General features: G+C 42.0%; 1 protein-coding gene across 6 annotated transcripts in view; it reads right to left on the minus strand.

Annotated features, from left to right (window-relative positions):
• Window positions 1–20,294, minus strand: part of Nr3c1 (nuclear receptor subfamily 3 group C member 1) — a 131,706-nt gene that overhangs the window by 93,916 nt on the left and 17,496 nt on the right. For 2 of the 6 annotated variants that reach the window (XM_052742081.1, XM_052742076.1), the window contains exons 1-2: window positions 9,017–9,147; window positions 4,447–5,649 (exon numbers count right to left, since the gene is read on the minus strand). In XM_052742081.1, coding sequence (XP_052598041.1) covers window positions 4,447–5,636 — 1,190 coding nt within the window. In that variant the 5' untranslated portion in view covers window positions 5,637–5,649; window positions 9,017–9,147. Of the gene's footprint in view, window positions 1–4,446; window positions 5,650–7,363; window positions 7,789–7,888; window positions 8,001–8,651; window positions 8,745–9,016; window positions 9,148–20,294 lie in introns of those variants that run through there. The other 4 variants (XM_052742080.1, XM_052742077.1, XM_052742079.1 and 1 more) reach the window with 4 other exon arrangements.

Genomic DNA, 20,294 nt, shown 5'->3' on the forward strand with positions numbered 1-20,294 from the left:
TGGGAGGAGGTTGAAGCCACTAGCTACAATTAACTTTGTAATGTATAAAAAAAAATTAGTATGTAAAATAAAAAAGACATCATCAAAGGTTACACCCAAATGTCATTTAGCATAGAAATGATCACATGACTCAGAAGAAGGAAGCAAGCACTTTAGAGATTTGTTTTTAAAAAGCTGAGTTTCCCTTAGGAAAACTTGGAAAATACAAAACCAAGGTAGAAGAAAGGGAGAGCAGGTGGCTGAATGAAGCTGGAGAAAGAAATCATTGATCTATTTTGTAAAGACCAAGGATTGATTTTTTTTTTCTGGTTGTAGCTTAATCCAATAAAACAGTCCTTAGAAATTCTTTATACAATGGGATTCACCAATTTATATTCTGCATACCTCAGAAATATAGACAAACGCTTATTAATTTGGTAACTATTTGTACTCTATTAAACAATTACTTTTGACAAAAGTATTACCACGATGGCTTCAGCACAGTAAATACTGCTCAACCTGAACCTAGTATGCCTGTTTAATTTACTCACACAGTGAGACCTAAAAGCTCATAATAAATATGTACAACCATGAAAGAAAAAAATGTATTTGAAAAAATACACTCCAGACCTAACAGAAATATAAATGAAGGCTTCCCAATATAACCAGGCTAGAGTGCATTGCGACTTACATAACTCACCGAGAATTTAGAAGCTCTGTCTTTTCACATTGGCACTCATGGAAAAGATACCATTTGATACAATCTCTCCTCAGTAAAACCTCAAAAGGCCCTTAAGTGATCTTTACCTTCTTACTAATTTATCTACTACAATGTGCATTTCATCTACATTTGTGCAAAGTATATTTAAGAACAAGTCGTAAAATTTATAAACGTTAATAATATATGGAAAATGGTCAAAGTATCTGTAGCAGAAATAGACAAAACAAAATAACATTATGAATACAGTTAAATTGTCAATTAAAGTATACAGGGATTAGCCAAAGAAATATTACAAGAATTTCATTAAGAGGTGACTAATGGCTTGTTACACATTTCAGTATTAGTCATTCCATACTAAATTGATACACCTGAGTACACAATTGCTCAAATTTCTCATAAAACCAATCATACTGATCTTTAAAAAGAGGAAACGATTCTGCCATAAAGGTAACAACATGTAAGCACAAAAGTATATGCTCAAAAGCAAATCACATCCAGAAATCATTTTATATAAATGGATCTCAAGAAACAGTAAGCTCAAAATGCCACTGGAACACCCACTGTCAGAATCTTTGGAAGGCGGGAAAAAGGTAAAACAGTAAACAAGTACCTTTCAAAAGAAAAGGCTAATTGTGGCCCAAATAAGCCTACTTACTCTTTCCTTCATGGTTCATCTCCTTCTCAGAAAAATACCTAGCCTGACATTAATAAGCAAAATGAGAGAGGGACAAAATGTGTTTCACTCAGCCCACGATCCTACAATTTTTCAATTTTATTACTTTTATAAAACTTGACACAGATATGACCAATAAAGAGAGATGTCTAAATCTACTTAAGTTTTAGTAGCGTCATTAAATACCCATTACCATAACCCTCTACTCCAGGAAGACTCAGTCTGTAAGTCCATCTTGCATTATTCTTTTCTCTAACCATCTACCTCTCAGGAAAGGGTCAACTTGTAAAAATTTCACCAGTATCCCTAAAAGCTCTAACTCCACTGAAATCCCTTTAATTCTCTCCAGTTATTTTCTGCGATGTACACCATTTAATGCTGAGGTGAAACATGGTAGGGGAAAATCAAATTATTCAGAAGCATGCCTGCTTCGATTATGCTTATGTTAATCTCACTGAACTTTAAAGTGTACTGTTAAAATTAGAAGTTCATTTTACTAAGAATGGATCTGAGCATCAATAACCTTTACCACCAATGAACTTAAACCTTAAAAACAAAACAGGAAATCTTAATCATGATATTCATAACTTTACAATTTAATGTGCTAACCTGATATCATGGTGCACTGTTAGAGTTGTAGAAATTGCTTTATCCAGAAATACAATATGAAGTAGTTTTTAATTGACATTCTGGGGGGAAATATTTTAGTTATTTAAAAATTCAAATTAGGAAGCACGCTTTTTAAAAAACTTCCAAGCGATGTTACTAGAGGCACTACTATTTTTTTATCTAAAGTCAGAGAGTATTCCATCAAGCTGTTGCCTCAGCATGTTGATTTAGTGGCTGGTGACTCAGGGTCACTGATGATAGCTAATGTTTGGCAACCACCATGCATCATATATAGAGAGCAACCAATTTTAGTTCTGCCAGGGCTGCTGCTTGGAAACAATAGAAGAATTCAATAATGGTCAGAAAGGAAACATTGTCCCAATTTATTTGGGTGAAGCTTGGTTCTGGGCTATCACAGTTCCCAGTGCTAACGGTAAAACTTTCAAGCATTGCCCATGTCCCGTTAGGGTATTCTACCATGCTAAAAGACACTAGTGATTAAAATCCAAATCAGCTGTCAGTATAAAATTAATCACTTCCTGGACATGGAAGAACCTCTGAAGTGCCACATCATCATAGCTTTGCCTACCTCTGTAAAGACAGAGGCTCAACAAACGTGAACATTTTATATGTCATTAAATGTAAAAGGTAAAGCACTAAAATTATTGAATGATTTAAGGGTGAGACTTATTGTTCATATCCCAGATTTTATAAGCCTTAATGAAAACTCATAGTGCACGGAAGTTCATTTTTGGTTACATTATTTTTTCTTTTAATAAGTGAAAAGTTTTATGATGGTTTTTAGGGCAAGGAATTTCCTAAATGTATTGTTTTTCCTCATATAATCACATGCTTATAAATCAATTTAATAGCTCTCTATAGATAATCAAATCAACTGTAATTACTCTTTTATGAAAGTCAACTAAATGAAAGCCATCGTCAAAAACTTAAGATTGGAAAATTTAAAATACAGCACATTTCTTAACGTTTGAAAAACACAGTTTATGCAATAAGAAACTATTTAAATTTCCTTGTTGGAAATATCTTAAACCCCTAATTCAGAAAGGAAAGTCAAAATGTTTTCTCCAAAATAAGAGACAACTAATTTTTGAGTACTAGATTGGTCGTCACTACTCACAGTCAGTGCAGAGTAACTACCCATCTCGTAGGCTAAACAAGAACAAAGGTGATTTTTTTCCCTCTTAAGCTATAATTAGAAAAATATATCATAGTCTAAATCTAATTTTTCCCCAATATAAGCTTCCTACACATGGAGGAAAGCAATGCCTTTTTGTATGTCAATGTCAGGATAACGTCAGAGACAAGGAATGGTAAAGAGTTATAAGGATGTAGCTCAGTGAAAGACTACATCGGAAACATTATTTATATGAGCTTTAAGTAAAATCTTCTCAAAGGACTAGTTAATAGGAACAGTAAGATCACTAATAGTTAAAAAAAAGTTGATGAGACTACATAAAGAAAGGACTCTGTTTTCTTCCCAAACAAAACAAAACAAACCCCTAGTGATTAGTCAGCCTTCTATCACTACAATCCATTTTCTTTTCTTTCACACCTAAAATAGACATACAAGCCAGCATTTACGGACTTGAAGATGAGGGCACAGTGTAACGAACCTAAGCCTACCGGTACATTTATCTTAACTTACATGGTTTTTTTTTCAATGATTTTATTCTAAGGGACCTTTGTGAGGTTAGACAGAAATGTCAGTCTATGTCTACCTTACTGAGAAAAAAGAAGAGTCATACATGGTGCTTGCTAACTGCAGCCTGAAAATTCTAATCATGAATTACCTATCAGAGTATCTGCAGGACCATCTCAAAGCAACATGCACCAGTTCCTTCCTTAAAGAGGCTGGGAAGCAGGCACCAATTGTCTGCTTTAGTGTACTCTAGGCTGTGGTCTAGGTCACTACACATTGCATAGCTTTAACCATTTCAAAACTCAGAAGGTTCAGGGGGAATAACAGCGCTCAGTTTTACTACTTCCTATTCTTAACCCTTTACCTGAAAGGGAACACTTCACACAGGACACATATAGCAAAGCACTTTTAACTATGCAGGCATTTCCATCTAATAATGTATTCTAAAGCAGCTAAATTAATATGCACAATAAACATATTATATGTCTAGATATCATATTTTCTTGATTTCATGTCAGCTTTACTTAAGATACTTGTTACTGAGCAATTTTGACTTAAAGTATTCACATAAAATCTTCAATACTGACCAGTGAGAAACTATTACTATTTAACCAAACACCCAAAGTGCTTTTGTACAGGTGAGTCCTTTAGATTTTCTAACATGCCTACTTTCAAAAGACCATTTCTACTCAGTAATTTGAAAAAGTATACAAGTCTCTAGAAAACACAATCTGATAAACGGATTCAAAAATGTATCAAACTTATCTTAAGCGTATCATTCTGATGAAACAGAAAGGCACTTACCTTGAATAGCCATTAGAAAACACCGATCGACCTGGGAAGTTCATAGTCCCCAAGGAAGCTAGGTTATCCTCTCCAGATCCCTGGCACCTATTCCAGTTTTCAGAACCAACAGGAATTGGTGGAATGACATTAAAAACAGGCTTCTGATCCTGCTGTTCAGAAAGGGATGCTGCGTTCATGTCATAGTGGTACATCTGTCCTCCAGAGGTACTCACGCCATGAACAGAAATGGCAGAGATTTTATTACCAATTATATTTGTCCCAGAAAAGCTTGCCTGACAATAAACTGGGCCCAGTTTCTCTTGCTTAATTACCCCGGGGGTGCAAAGTTCAATGAAATCATCTTTTTCTGTTTTCACTTGGGGCAGCGTCACACTGCTGGTGCTTGGTAAGATCGGATCTCCAGTATCCTTAATTTTCGGTTTAGTGTCCGGTACAACAAAAGGCTTACAGTCCTCATTAGCATCCCCTTCCAAAAGGAATGGATCATCATCTCCAGTCAAAGGAGAGAGCAAGTTTTCGTCTATCAACAGGTCTGACCTCCAAGGACTCTCACTTGTATCTTTACCTGGGGACCCAGCAGAAAACTCCAAATCCTGTAAGATGTCAAAGGTGCTTTGGTCTGTGGTATACAGCTTCACATTGCCACCATTGGTGCCAGGCTGGCTTTTTAGATTTTGCTGTTCTGAAGATGCATCAGAGTGAGTTTTGGGAAACTCCTTCTCTGGAGGGGCAGCACACCCAGTAGCAGATGTTGAGCTCTTGGGGTTCTCTGGAACACTGGTTGACCTATTGAGGTTTGCAATACTTTCTTCCAGAAGCCGAAAGTCTGTTTCCCCAGAGGACAGGTTAGTCTGGCCCTGCTGTGGGTACCCCAAGTCATTTCCCATCACTTTTGTTTCTGTCTCCCCCATATACAGGCCCATGGACAGTGAGACGGCTTTGGACAAGTCAGGCTGCTGCGCATTGCTTGTTGAGCCTTTTGGAAAATCAAGGAGAAGCCGCTGCTGCTGCTGCTGCTTGGAATCTGTCTGAGAAGCAGCAGCCAGTGAGGACAAAGATGCAGAAACCTTCACAGTAGCTCCTCCCCTTAGGCTTTTATGAAAGTCCATCACGTTTCCCCTCTCCAGGACAAGTAAACTGCTGGGGACTTCTCTACCAGGGGGAGCTAAGGATTCTTTGGAGTCCATTGGCAAATATTAACTAGAAAAAAGAGAGAGAGAGGGCATAATAAGCTATAAAATCACATTATCTCTGATCCGATTAGTGAGAGACAGCCTATTAAATAAACCCTTTAGGTAACTCCCAAATCAAAGTCTCCATTATCAGAAGAATAGTTTCAATCTTCTAAAATCAAGCTATATCCCCTGCTCCCATCCAGTGTGCTCCATTTAAAACGCACGAAGCAGCTCATTTGCAAGGACAAAGTTATCCTGAATTGATTTGAATTTGGCTGTTTATCCTGTTCACTCCATGTGTAGCTTTGGCAACCATAGGAATTGTAATTTGTTATCAGTGATTATTCTAAAGGTTCAAGTTGATGTCAAAGTATCTCTTTTTTTTTAATAAAAACCATGATCCTTATAATTCCAACCCCTTTTCAATCAGTGGTGACTGCCTTTCTGGAAACCAACACATAAAACATTTGATAAACGCTACCCTAGAATTGTTTGTACCTTATGATTCACAATTCCATCTTGTGCCAATCCCCCTACATCTAACCCTTTCAAGGTACAACCTCCTGGTGAATTATGCATATTTTATTTGAAAAAAAAACAAACATCGCTGTTCTTCTTATCTCGTCATAGGCTAGGGAAATGCTCTTACTTTTTTAACCTTCATTTCCCACTCTAAGTACCTGTTTAGTAGCCTCAACCTTCAAACGTTGGATATAAGAAATGATATATATTGTATATAGCCTAAAATGTATATTTTAAAAAGCAGAGTAGAATTTGTACTGCTTCTTCACTACAGTTTAAACTTATTTAAATAGTTAAACAGAGCAGAACTTACCAAACTCCTAACACCGAAATTGAGTTATATTTCTTTCTAAAAATTGCTTAATGCACTCAATACAAAATATTTTATCTCTAGATTTAAGATTTTTTTCTTTCCAAATATGGGGATACTAGGGAAAATAGAAAAACTGGACTGTGGGATCATGTATAAATTCAAGTAAAACCCATCCAAGAAAATGCTCAGAAAAATTTTCTCTGCAGTTTTTAACCTTCACTTATTTAAACTGTATTTCTCCAGATCATTAGTATACTACTAATAAACAAAATGTTTTAAGAGGTTGGCAAAGACTACGGTAAGTATATTTGGGTAAACTTTTCCTGTACCAAGACAGTAAGAACTATGACCATCTTCACTGAAAGGGGAATGTAAGGAAGGTGGAGAGGGTGGAACCTGCCCTAGGAATCTTCCCTGTACGTGGTTTCTCTCTCAGAACCCACCCAGGTCCTGTGCATCCTACAAGGATCTCTAGCCACGAGATAGCAAATGGCCCCTAATGAATTTCCACACCCGCTTTTTTTTTCTTGACAGCTACCTTTCAAGCCTGAAACCGTAACAATACTTCATAAAAACGAGATGCTCCCTTAAGCGACATGTATACCCCAGTTAAAACTGTAAATAACCCTGGGACAGTAGTTGGCCCTGACGAACTATGCCAAGGGTCTTCAGTGGTAAGGCCGCAATGATCAAGCCTTCAACCTCAAACATCAAAGGAGCACTTGTCAAAAATCCCTGCACAAAATAAAACTGCGGCTAGGGAGGGTCTCTTTCTAAAAAGGGACCACTCAGAAAAGTCGGGCGCGAAATCGTGCCCCAAAGCTAGTGCACAAGTCGTCGGGGGGTGGGGTGGGGGGAGAAGGAGGGAGAAAGGTGCGAGTTGAAGGGAGAAATGTGTCCAGACCTGTTGAGTTCTCTGCGGCACGCCCACTTCTAGCAGATAAGGCCGGGCGGGCGAAGTCTGGGCTGCAGGCTGCGAGCCCCGAGTCCACCCCACAAGCCCGCAGCCCGCAGCCGCCGCGCGCCCTGAGCCTGCGGATCGCAGACGCCGCTCTGCCTCCCCCCCCCCACTCCCCGCCCCGGGAAAAGCGGGGGGTCCGGGCGGTCCCCGAGGACAGCGAAGAACGGAGGGCTGGCGGCAAAAGCAAAACCAAAAAGGACGCCAGACTCCCGCCGGGGCGCGTGAGGCTTCCACCGCGGGGCAGCGCGCCGGGCCAGGGATGGCGGTGCGGGGAGAGGAAGCGCCGGCGCTGTCACCGCCGAGGCCCTTTCGTCACCGTCACCCTGCCCTCGCCAGCCTCCATCTCCAACCCCGGGCTGACAAAAGTTTGCCAAGTCCCGCCGCCCCGGCTGCCGAGCCCCTCGGGGAGCGCCGCCAGCAGCCCGGCTCACCTCGGCGCGGGCGCCCCGCTGCCCAGCCCCCGCTCACCTCGGCACCCGCGCGCTCGCTCGCTGGCTCGCTCGCCCGCCCGCCCGCGGCTCCCACCGCAGCGGGATAAACAAGTCAGCGTGCGGACGCGGGAGGCGCGCGTGTCACGGAGAAGGAAGTCAACAGTCGCCCCCTCTTCTCCATGGGGGGAGGGGAGAGCCCCTAAGCGCGGAAAGTCGCCCGTCCCCGGCTGACAAGCCGAGCCCCGCGCCGCTCCCGTCTCCCGCGCGCGTCCCCCGTCCCGGCGCCGCGCCGCCCGGCTGCGGCGTCTCGTTCCACCCACTTAGAATCCGTCCCCGACGGGCGGGCGGCGACTCGGGGCTCCAGGCACTGACTCGAGCTCGCAAAATGGAGGAGGCGGAGGTGGAAGGGGAGGGGGGGGGGGGAGCGCGGACACGCGAAAGGGCCGCCCGGCCGCGGCAGGCGAGCGGGACCGAGCGAGGGGCGGGCGGAGGCGGCGCCACGGCGCGCACACACTCGCACACACGCGCTCCCACTCCACCCCCGGCCGCTCCCCGCCCGAGGGGCCGCGCCGCGGCCGCGGGGAACGGTGCAACCTGTTGGCGACTGTCGGCAACTGCAAGGGCGCCCGCCGCCCTCGCCCCCTCGCCCAGCGTGCGGGGGGCCCCCGCCGCCGGGCCCGGCCCCGACGGCGTCTGCCAGCCCACAGCTCCAGGCATCGCCTCCGCACCGGGCGAGCGCGGCTTCGCCTTCGCCACCCGAGGAAAAAAAAGAGAAAAAAGTGCGGCAGCGGGGTGCCGACCTGGCCTGGGAGGGAAAGCGAGTTTCTTTAGTTTCTCTTCTCCCTGTCTCCTGCCCGCCCCCGCCCAGCTCCGCGGCTTGGAACCGCTCGGGGGGGGGGGGGGGGGTACGGGGGGAACCCGCCCCGTGGGTCCGCCGCCAGAGCCCCCAAGGGTGACAGGCAGCCGGCCGAGCCGCAGGGGTGGTCCGCGGCCGCCAAGCGCCGAGTTGCGCGAAGTGTGTCACACTAGCAGAGGGGGCTCCGGGATGGCACGGAAACGGTGCAGCAGCGCGCCGCGGCCGCTCTCGGGGGGCCGGACGGCAGACACGCCCTCTGGGCGAAGCTTGGGGAGGGGAGGGCAGAGGAGAGGGTCATTGCATACGTACTGTGAGCCCTGGGGGGGGGACTCGCGTGCCGGCAGGTCCCCCACCCCCGCATCGTCTGGGCGGCCCCGTCTGCTGCAGCCGTGCGCGCGCTCACACCGGGAGAAGTTGCAAAGCAGAACCCACCCTCCCCCGCGCCCCGACCGTCCCCCACCCTCTTCCCCGAGTCTGAGAGGCGGCGGCGGCGGCGGCAGCAGGAGGCGCCGCCTGCCAAGTTCAACCCCCCACCACTCCCTCCCCGCCTGCCAGCGCGCTCACACTCGGAGGAAGTTGCACGCCGAATGCAAAACCTCTAGCGAGCAGGATTTCTTTGCACTTTAAAAATTGTGATTAAGGAAGCATGGGGGGTGGGGGGTAGTACTGGGGGGGGGGGGACAGGCTTAGAAGCAAGTTGCAGAGGGACTAGTAAGTTGCTGGAGAAGTCCGCCCTCTTCTTACCCCAAACTCCTGACCTCTCCTTCCACCCCCTTTGGGGCCCGCTTCCAAGCTCCCCGCCGAGGCCCCTCCCCCGAATCTTGACATTTGCTGCCCCAGGCTGGGTGCCTTGCCCAGCCTTCTGGGTTCCAGGGACCCCTCTGGCCCTCCCAATAAAACCAGACACGCAGCTTTCAGCTTTAAAACGGCAGCGTGGAGCTCCCCTCCAGCTGTTCCCGGTCCGCGCCTCCTCCCGGGTCTCCAAGAGAAACACGTGGCCGGTCCCGGGAGGACAGGAGAGGGGCTTGGGGCGAGGGTGACAGTGCAGCCCCTTGGGTGCCAGGCGCATTGGGCAGGCTGGGGCGATGCGGGGACCCTGCCTCGCACACGCTGGGGTTTGGGGCACTGGGAGCAAAGGTGTGGCGGTGTAGCCTGAGGGTGCGGGGGAAGTAACTTTTGTCACCCCCCCACCCCACCCCCAAGCGCGCGCACACACACAGGTGACAGCACTTGGCACTTGTGACAACTAGCCGAGGCTGCCGCGCAGACTCCACCTCATCCCCGCCCGGGCGCGCAGAGAGAGACTGCAGCCGCTCGCCCTGCTCGCCCCGCTCGCACTTGGACTCCAAGGGCGGCCCGCCTCTGCCTGACCCCTTGGAGATCCCTGATTGGGGGAAGCGCGTGCCGGAAGCCGCGCGCCGCCATCTTGGTAAAGAGCGGTGACGCCGCGCGGCCACCATCTTGGCCGAGGGGCTCCGCGGCGTCCAAGCGAGACGCCCCTCCTTGGTTGGAAAGTGTAAACGCTGCCCTGCGCGGCCAGGGGGAGAACGTAGCTGTAAAGCAGGTCCCCTGGGCAGAGATGCTCCACGGTCGCTACCTCCGTGGGGTGCCGGGGCCGCCATCTTGGCAAAGGAACAGAAGCTGGGCACCCCGTAAAGGAAAACTGTAGACCCCTGCGCCAGAAGAGTGTGTGTGAAGAGCCCTTGAGCCACTTGGGGTTAAGGGGAAAAACAAAAACGAAGGAGCCTTTTAAGTCGAGAAGAGAGATTCCTTCCTTCCCAAGGAGGATCAAGTCAACCAGGCTCATAGTGGACACAGAACTTAAACCCATGACTCTACTACTTCTCCTTGTTTGCCAGTTTGCACACCCTCTGAGGGAGGCTCAAGTACTGGAATCAGAGGTCTCGTGAATTTGGTTCCCTAACTATTACCAACAAGATTCCTGGAAGGCGGGTACTCAAGCCTACAATAAAACTCATGCTAATATGATTATGTTTTATTATTTGATGTCTGCCTTAAAAAAACCAACAACTAAGGATTGTGCATGTATATTATATTCTTAAGTATACCTTCATACCATAAACCTTCTAAATAACTGACTTATCTAAAGAATCTACTTCATTTCTCTTGCATGTTTGAGTTGTAAATGATAGTTTTTTAAATAATTTATGATTTTACAAGAATTTCCACTTAACGTGTTCCCTTTTTTGCATGTCTAATAGTTCTTAATGTAGAAGAATACCTCATTTTAAATTTAAAATTTGAAGTATTTTCAACTGAACAAAAATATGAACTTTTCCTGTTTTTTTTTTCTTTGTAGTGGCCTAACTATGCCTTAGTTTGTTACTTCAATAGAAAAAACATCTCAGGCTTTAATCTGCCATATTTATTTAAAAGTATGATTAAACTATCAATAATTGATCATATTTGCACAGTAAGAAAAGTAGTTATGCGTTTTGCTTAACATTCATTGACCCTTCTGCCTAATTTGACTGGAAGTGTTGAATGAAATAGATATTATTGTATTTTACTTCTTGGGAAGTGCTAGGGCCCAAATCTGGGGCCTCCCACTTGCTCAGAAAGTGCTCTGCCAGTGTGCAGTATCACGTTGTCTTAGTTAGGGTTGTTATTGCTATAATGAAATGTCATAACCAAGAGCAACCTGAGGAGGAAAGCGTTATGAAAAACAGTGAGGACAGGAACTCAAGCAGAGCAGGAACCTCAAGTCATGAGCTGATACCATGGAGGAGTGTTGCTTACTGGCTTGTTCCTTATGACTTATTCAGCTTACTTTCTTACCATCAGCCCAGGCATGGCACCACTCACTATGGGCTGGGCTCATTTTTTTTTTTTAATCCAACAAAGACCTTATCTACCTTTTTCATTATGTTATGTCCCTGGAACAGAGGTACCATATATAACGGGCTTTGAGTAATATTTTACAGAGTTATAACAACACTGAGTCAATTAGTCAACTTGAGTTAAGTTGGCTAAATGACTTAATAAAAAGTTTATGAACATTACTCAAGACCTTCATGCTTATTTCCATGGATTTTAACTTCCAAGCATACTGTACCCATGAACAACTAGATCAATTATGTTTTTACAGTATCCTGCACAGTATGATAACATCTTACAATGACAGTTCACTTGTTGTGTGCACATTATATTCTTATTCCTGACTAGAATATGAGCCTGAAAGACAGAGACCTAATCTTTCCTGTTCAACACTCTATCTCCAGTATATAGTTGATGCTCAGTGGGTGTTAGTAGAGTGAACTGATGAATATGAATTGAATATCATGTCCTAAGACAAAATATTAATAAGCCTGAGCTGCAACCAAATCACCATTTACATTGCTGTAGCATTTGGGCTGTGGAGGTTACTCAGAAAGTAACAGCACCTTCTGCTCAAACAAGTCCTCAGAGCTCACATAAAAAGTCTAGCATGGCATCAGGTGCCTGTAACACCACACAGGTATGGGGTGGAGTGGGGTTGGGCAGAGACAGGAAAATCACTGGGGCTTGCTCTTCTCTAGCTAAGCTCCAGATACAGTGAGAGACCCTGTCTTATGGGGGAGGGGGGGAGAGAGAGAGAGAGAGAGAGAGAGAGAGAGAGAGAGAGAGAGAGAGAAATAAGTAAAGCATTTTTATACAAGCACTTGGTGTACTATTTAAGTGAGTTTTTCCTTTCTGCTTATCTGTTTTATTATCTTCATTCTCAAGGGAATAATCCAAGCCACAGGGCCAGATGATCCCCTCAAAAAACATCAATCAAATCATATGCTGCTCCTGCTCCAGCATATACAGTGCCTCTCTATTACAGTGATATGAAGGTTCCAAGTTCCATTTTTCTGTTTAAGTCCATCGTCTTCTGTCTGTCCCTTTATAGAAGGCAAAGCCTTCTAGCAGTTGTAATTAGCCTTGTATTTAAACTTGGCATAGTTATTTAATATTGAAAGCAAGAGAATCATAAAAACTGGCAACTTGCAAGCTTTTTATTTTCCGAGACCTAAAACCCATCACTGAACGTTTAGTTTCCCCACCTTAGGATGAGGGTCTAAAATTTTATGAGTTCAATGTTACCTTCCCTGTGTGGTCTATTCCTGCAGTGTATTGGGACTAAAGCCAGTCTCTCTATAGGGGGCTGTAATCTTGAGAAAACTCTCAACTCACTATACCTTAGCTTTGATCATTTGTAAAATGGGAATAAAATAGTAGTGACTTAAATTACAAAGATTAAAAAAGTTTGATATATATGCGATAGTAATTCATGAGACATACTCACTTATCATTGACAATTATTAGACATTTTAATCTCAATTTTCCCTAGTTCTTACAAAGTAGAGAAGGAAATTAAAGACATTTATAGAGTAAATCAGATTTTTACTCGTCCCTGTCTTTCCTCCTGCCTCACTCCAGTCTTTTGAAGTATCTTCTACCCACACTCCTTGACTGAAATTGTTTATAGTATCTTTCCAGTTAGATTGTGTAAAAGAATGACTTCCTTTCATACTTATAGTTCATCCTTAATATGAAAACAAATTTGAGGAGAAAGCACAAGAGACTGTGGATAATAGGTGGTGGCAGGAGAAATATATGGAGTAACCTTGGCTCTATGTTTACCACTCACTGCCTGGACACCCGGGGTAAGTGTCATACGAAGACTAGATAACTTGGATTTATTGGGATGCATTGACTAACTTTTGTTGGAAAAGATCATTCAAGAAAAGGCTCCTGATAGCCCACCTCTACCGTTGGTTAGCACATATTTTCCTTTACAAATAGACACGTCTTTGAAACTTATTTTCTTATAGCTACAACCTTTTTCATGGCTCTGCTTCCTTTTATTTGTTTCTTTACCCATCCCTTAAATCTATGATGTTAAATGTAAACTGAAGCCAAAGAATTTTTTGTTAATGAATAGTTTTGAAAATAGTAACAATATGGTAATCCAACACAACTTTTCTTGTTGGCTGTCAAAACTTTAAAATATTTCCTGAAGCCATCATAGCAACTAAATGCCACTCTAACAGTTGGCTCTGGAGACAACATTCTTTGGGTGTTACAGGTAAGTAGTTCAAGGGAAACCCAGCTAAACTTGAAAATCCCATTTCTGTGTGCTTTAATATTTTGATTTGCAAGAGACATGTTTGTTATTTTTTAAAAAAATGAGTATCTCAAACTCTTGATCAGAATCAGTTCTACTTTGGTATGTGTTTCTTTTCCTGATTGGAATTAACATAGAAACTTGGAAATGCTACATGGTTACATCTTTCCTCCCCACCCCCCTTTTTTTGCCTTTTTTGCTTTTATCATAAGCAACTTAAAATACCAGCTTCTGTTCCTGTGTATGAAGTGTTTGTGGCTGTCCTGGTTAAGTCTATGTCCTCTGTATGAGCAGAACTTGAAGCAATAAGAGATTAAAGGGGAGGTAAAACATCAGCTGATAAATTAGATACATGTTGCTATACGCAGAGATCTAATGTTTTAAATGTTTGGAAACATTAGAGCAAGCACACAGAGTAATTGCAACAATTAGACGTACATTGTTTTTCATTTGTGGCATTTGTGGCTGGCCATTATGTCATTAGCTTTCTTCCTTTTCTGATTTAATCTCTTCTGCCCCATGCTCCTTTGGTAGACAGTGTTTCAGTCTGCTCTATTTGTTGCTGGCATTGCTCAGCTCAGTTTTGGGAGGCTTTGCTCCTGTTTTAGCTCTCACACCCCACTTACTTATTTAGATTATGTATATATTTGTTTTATTTGAAGCTAAATTGGAGGTCAGATTTGTACATACTTCATATTTTAAAGCTGAAGTTTATTAAAGAATTTTAATAAGGATTTAAGCACAAGTGTTAAAAGGAGACACATGTAAGAGTCGTTTAACACATGCACAGGCAGGTGTGGACTTCTTAAGAGGCAGTAGAGTCTGTAAGTTCTTTATACCACATTCTAAAACGCTACAAAGCTATATTTGCTATATTTTATAAAATATTTTCAATAATAGTATCAATATTAAATTTTTTCTATTCTCTTGTTTAATTTTCAAATTAAGGTCTGCATTTGAAACTGAACTCACAGTTTATACACTTGAATGGATTTGGGTCAGTCATGTAGCCTTTCAGTTTGTAGCAGAAGGGACTATCTACCCATATATCTCACAGGAAGTAGGAGATTTTAAACTTCAAGAATTATTCAGAAAAGAGGATGGCATACATAATGTTTGTATCATTAGAAAGTTACAACAAAAGTACCAATTATCTTTACCCGTCTTCATTCATGCTCCCAGTGCAAAGGGCAATAGAGTTGAGGCAAGTTTTAACATAAAGCAACTTAGTCTTGTGTCAGAACTAGCTGTACAAGCTTGTAAAAGCTGCCTGTTAACTGTTTAAAGATTTTGTTAGTTACTAATCATGGTCATTATTAAAAATAATTTGTAAACTTACAACTGAACATTCCAACAGCAATGTTAATAAATGCTCAGGAGTGATTTACTTTCTGTTTCACTATTATTTGATGTTTGTAGTATAGTGGACATCTTCTGGTGTGTTATAGCATATGGACCCCTAGTCTCTGCATTCAAAAGTGTTATTTGGGTAGTTTGAAATCAACCATGGTGAAGTTTTTGCACCATAGAAATTGGAAAAGCTATACACTAGATCTTTATGTGTTTTGTTGATATTCAGACTTCAGTGCTAGGAGATATTTTGATAATGAAGATGAGATGAGTTATGTTTTTTTATGAATAAGTATTTCTCCAAAACTTGAAAACCATTATCTGGTTCATATTTACTGAAGGATTTTTTTTTTTAGTCTCAATATATATCTTTGTTCCTTCACTATTAACACATTCACTGGTACAAAAGTATCAGTCAACAATCAGGTTAGAAGTTTAACAGTATCTGTTTTGCTGAACTGAATATGAATCAAATATATATTTATTTGTAGTCTGACTTTACCAAAGGAGTATTGAACCATAGGCTGACTATCAACAGAAGTCAGGAAAAGATTATTGAAATCATTCTTTGGAAATCAGTTGGCCATATAGAAGTTACTCTTAAAGAGTATTGTATACATTATTATGTTTTATAAATTGTGTGATATATGTCCTTAAGATCAATGAATTTATATAAACAGACTTCCCTATCACCTAAATGGCAATGGAAATGACAACAGATTGGATGGTTGAAGCCTTTGGAAGATGAAAAGAAAACAAGCCAGTCACGGTAAAAGAAATATCTGGCCAGGCAATGGTGGTGCACATCTTTAATCCCAGCACTTGGGAGGCAGAGGCAGGAGGATCTCCGACTTTGAGGCTAGCCTGGTCTAGAGAGTGAGTTCCAGGACAGCCAGGGCTACACAGAGAAATCTTGTCTCGAAAAAAAAAAAGAAAGAAAGAAAAAGTAAAGAAACATCTGGATGGGAATGGAGGTGGGGAGGAACTCAGAGGAGTTGGGAGAGGGGAAACCATAATTAGTCTACATTGTATGAAAAAAATCTATTTTTTTAAGAAAAGAAACAGACTTAGAGGAACATTTTATGCTGGGGAGTGGGGGTGCTGTGAGTCAAAGTCCAAGAAGGGTCAACGGTGGATGGTAGGAAAGGAGTCCAAAGGAGGGGTGCAATAAGAAAGAAATACTGGCAGTTCTAGGGTTTCAGAATGTCTCTGAAGCACATGAGAAAGGGTTTGTTTCTTAGTTGTTGAATTGTCTTAACATATGGGTAGGAAGGGGAAGCTCAATGTGCCCAAACTAGGATTCACATTAGACATTTTCTTTCTCATCTAGAAATTCATTCATGTCTGCACGTACAGAGGAATTATTAGTTCACCCTTATGCCTTGTTCTCATCTCCAATCTGTGGTAGGTTGTTTTCTAGCATTGGCCTGTTTGGTTGTAAAGTCTCAGTCTCCCTGGAACACATAGATAGTGCTGCATCTTTTTAAATTGCTTGTACTTTATTCCCAGTTTTTCCTAACTATGCTACAAGCAAACAACAGGCCGTGACCTAAGCCACGCAGTTGTATTACCTGACAGTCATCAGCAAACTTCCATCTGGCTGTCATGGCGCTCTCTGGTTCATTCATTATAGCTAAACTACACTCCACATTATAAGTTGTTTGTTTTTGTTTTAGCATTATGTAAGAAAATTTATTAATTTTGTGTTATTTGAAAAAGTGGTTAGTTGTTCCACAAAATAACTGACTCTCCTCATTCACCTACCTTAGGACTATAATGACCTGAGAAAGAGCCTCAGTTATTTACTACCAAGGACTGACGCTTTGAAGATTCCCTTTGGATATGTTAATTTGTTTATTTCAGTTTTCTGATAGTTAAATACCTTATAGGTGGCTTAAATGGATCACAGACTATTAATAGCAGATCAGATCAGGGTGTAGCATGGTGGTAGAGTACGTTTCTATCATGTATAAGACCAACGTTTAATTTTCAACAATGTATAATTAAGTTTCTTTTCAACTAATCTAATGGAAGGGGTTTTCTCAGCTAATTTCCTCTCCCATTCATGCCTGTATTCATTCCTGCAACTTTATATACCTTCAACAAAGTAACAACTATTAAATGTTAAGCCCAAGCTTAAGGTTGCAGACACATAAAATGATTATGGGTTCAATTATTATGTTTCCCAAACCAAAATATATAAATACTCATCAGTTAAAAAGATTGTGGTAGAATCCCTATTCTAGAGGAAATGGAGGTAGAGAGTGACACGTCCTTATCCCACACAATGGACTTGTAGGAATGTGGCAGTAGCTGCATGAGCACTGTAATATGCATCAAGGAGTCACCTGAGTATCAGAGGTAGAAAAGCTAGTGTGAACACAAAAATGGTGGCCAGGCAGGATTCCTTGCAGGGATTACTGATTTGAGTGATGAATCTCATTCAAGTGGTTTGGCTATTTCTCAAGAAGAGGCACTCAAAATAGAAGATTGCCATTATTATTCAATGAGGGCATTTAAAAAAACATTTATAAGACACCCAACCATTAAAGCAAGTTTGTTGGTTTACTTAAAGTTCACTTTCAGGCATGGCTAGATGTGAGCCCATGTCCAATGGGCTTGAGTTCTATCTCTTAGCTTTAATTTCCCAGCTTTTGTTTTATTCTTGGGAAAGGTATTTCTGACTGGTGGATGGTGAGACCTATATTAACATGTCCTACAGTAGTGAAGAGTTCTCTCTGGCAATGATCTCCCTTGTCCTCTTGCTGAAAGAGACTATTTTGCTTTAGTTGGGCTGCATGAACCAATAACCATGATCAAGGGATATACTGCATGTGCATTCTGTATGCCAAACCCTAGGTCAGGTATTAATGCCTGAAGGGCTAGTGCGAGGGAGGGAGGGAGAAGAGAGGGAGAGGACAGAGACAGAGAGACAGAGAGAGGTGTCTCATTTGGGGGCTTTTAAAATGGGAATAAAATGGATGTTGGGCATGCAGAAGTCAACAGACATTCAACTTTGCAGTTATAGCTATTTAATAAAATTTAACAGTGACCTAAACATCACACTTAACATTTTACCTGAAGTGTCTGTTACAGCGGAAAGAACCCTGAAAACTAGGTACCGTTGTCACAAGTGCCTATTGGTTTCACTTCCTGACATTAATAGGAATCAGATGTTCATTTGTACTTTGAAATTTCAGATAGTACACAAATGAATTGACTATTGCTTTGGAGAAAGAATGCCTCTATTTCACTGGGCTCTTTTCAAGTGATGTAGTGTTGTTTTAAGCTAGCTTTATAGTCTTCCACAGAAGGAATTGGTCTTGATTGACTAGGGTTTCAACAAACATGAGGGGTGCAGACGGCTGCTGTGAGCCTCTGCCTGCCCATTCTGCTTTCTGTCTTGACAAGCTGAATGTCATGCAAATGTCTCCAGCCTTGGCACTAGACAGGCAGGAAGCCAGAACCAGTAATAGAAGCAGGAGGCAGTCTGTGAATACTTGCTGATTAATTTTAGCTCCATAGGCTTGATGGGTTTTCCATCCCTATAATTATCATCAGCAAATAGTTATTGAATGATGTCCAGCATATTTTTATTCTTCTTACTTTGGTCCTAATTTTCTTTTTCTATTTTACCTCTCAGTGTGAGTTCATCACACATATTTCTGTTCCTCAGACCCAGAGTCTCCTGTGATCAGTGGGTAGGGACTCAGTTATATTCCTCCTACAAGATTATTTATATAGCATTATCTGTCTGTTTATCTATCTATCTATCTATCTATCTATCTATCTATCTATCTACCTTCTATCACTTATCTACCTATATAAATGATCTTTGTTATGAAATGGCTCAAATACTCTCTGAAGTGGTAGGAGAATAAATTACATGTGTGGAAGATAAGATAGGTGACTGAATAACTATTCTGTTCTGGCTGCTATATTAGTAGATCATATCAGCTTTATAAGTTGGCTTTTTTATTAGAAATGATGCACAACAAGGCTGTAAGTTCTTACTGGACTTGATCTGTGGAGGAAATGGAGAACAGGGGTGAGGGTATGAGTTATGAATGTAATAACTGTCAAAAGACCTTCTAGAAAGGAGATGATGGGCACCCAAACAAAATGGTTACCTTTGTGTTTGTGACATTAGATGGGTGAACTGTGATACCTTTTCTGCTTTAAATTTTTTAAGTAATAGGTATTAAAAAATGGTACAAACTTATTATCAGAGTGAGACATGTAGAAGAGAATGATACATAAATTCCCACCCCTCTGTAGTCCCGATTTACATATATAATTAGTGTGTAAGAGTCAGTGCTTCCTTAAGCCTTTTGTCTGGTCATGGGTTCATGCATGTATAACCCAATAGTTTTTATATTAATTAAAAAAGTATTATTGTGTGTATAATGTGTAAGTATATGTGCCGTGGTGTGTGTGTGTGTGTGTGTGTGTGTGTGTGTGTGTGTGTGTGTGTGTGTATGTGTCTGTATGTACAACTCTGTGAAATGGTGTTTCTCTCCTTCCATATTTATGTGGGTGGATTCGGGGTATTGATCTCAGGTCACCAGGCTTGCCTGGCAAGAACATTTACCTGATTAGCCTGTTTTTCTTTTAAATAAAGTGGGCTTTTATTTCATGTATTTTTTTAACTTCATTATGTCTTGGGGTTTTTGTGTCAAAATTTCTAGGGTAATTGTAAATTATAATGCAATATTACTGCATATTTAAATTAGTTCCAATTTTTCACTATAGTAAGCCATGCTAAGATGAATATCTTTGTATTTATACTTTTACATCATTATGTAAGTACTTCTGTAGTAAAGAACTGGGATGCGGCTCACGCAATGACTAAGTACCCACTGTGCCACGCTGGTGGAAATGCTTGTCCATTCCAGCTTATTTTATTTATTTATTTATTTATTTTTGGCTCTTGTCTTTCTTTGGGTACTCTTGAAAGATCCAGTTACAAGAGTTGAGTGGATCTACAGAACAAGCTCTACCTGACCGTCCCTGCGTCTGCTTTAGTCATACCTCTGCTGGGTCCATCCTTATGTGAGAAATAGGTCAAAGAAGAGCAGTTTGTTGAAGCGGGAAAAGAAACCCACAAGGGATCATTTAGGAACAGCA

This window comes from Peromyscus californicus, unplaced genomic scaffold (assembly GCF_007827085.1).
Source record: "Peromyscus californicus insignis strain IS unplaced genomic scaffold, ASM782708v3 Scaffold_17__1_contigs__length_78620276, whole genome shotgun sequence".
Taxonomy (NCBI): Eukaryota; Metazoa; Chordata; class Mammalia; order Rodentia; family Cricetidae; genus Peromyscus; species Peromyscus californicus.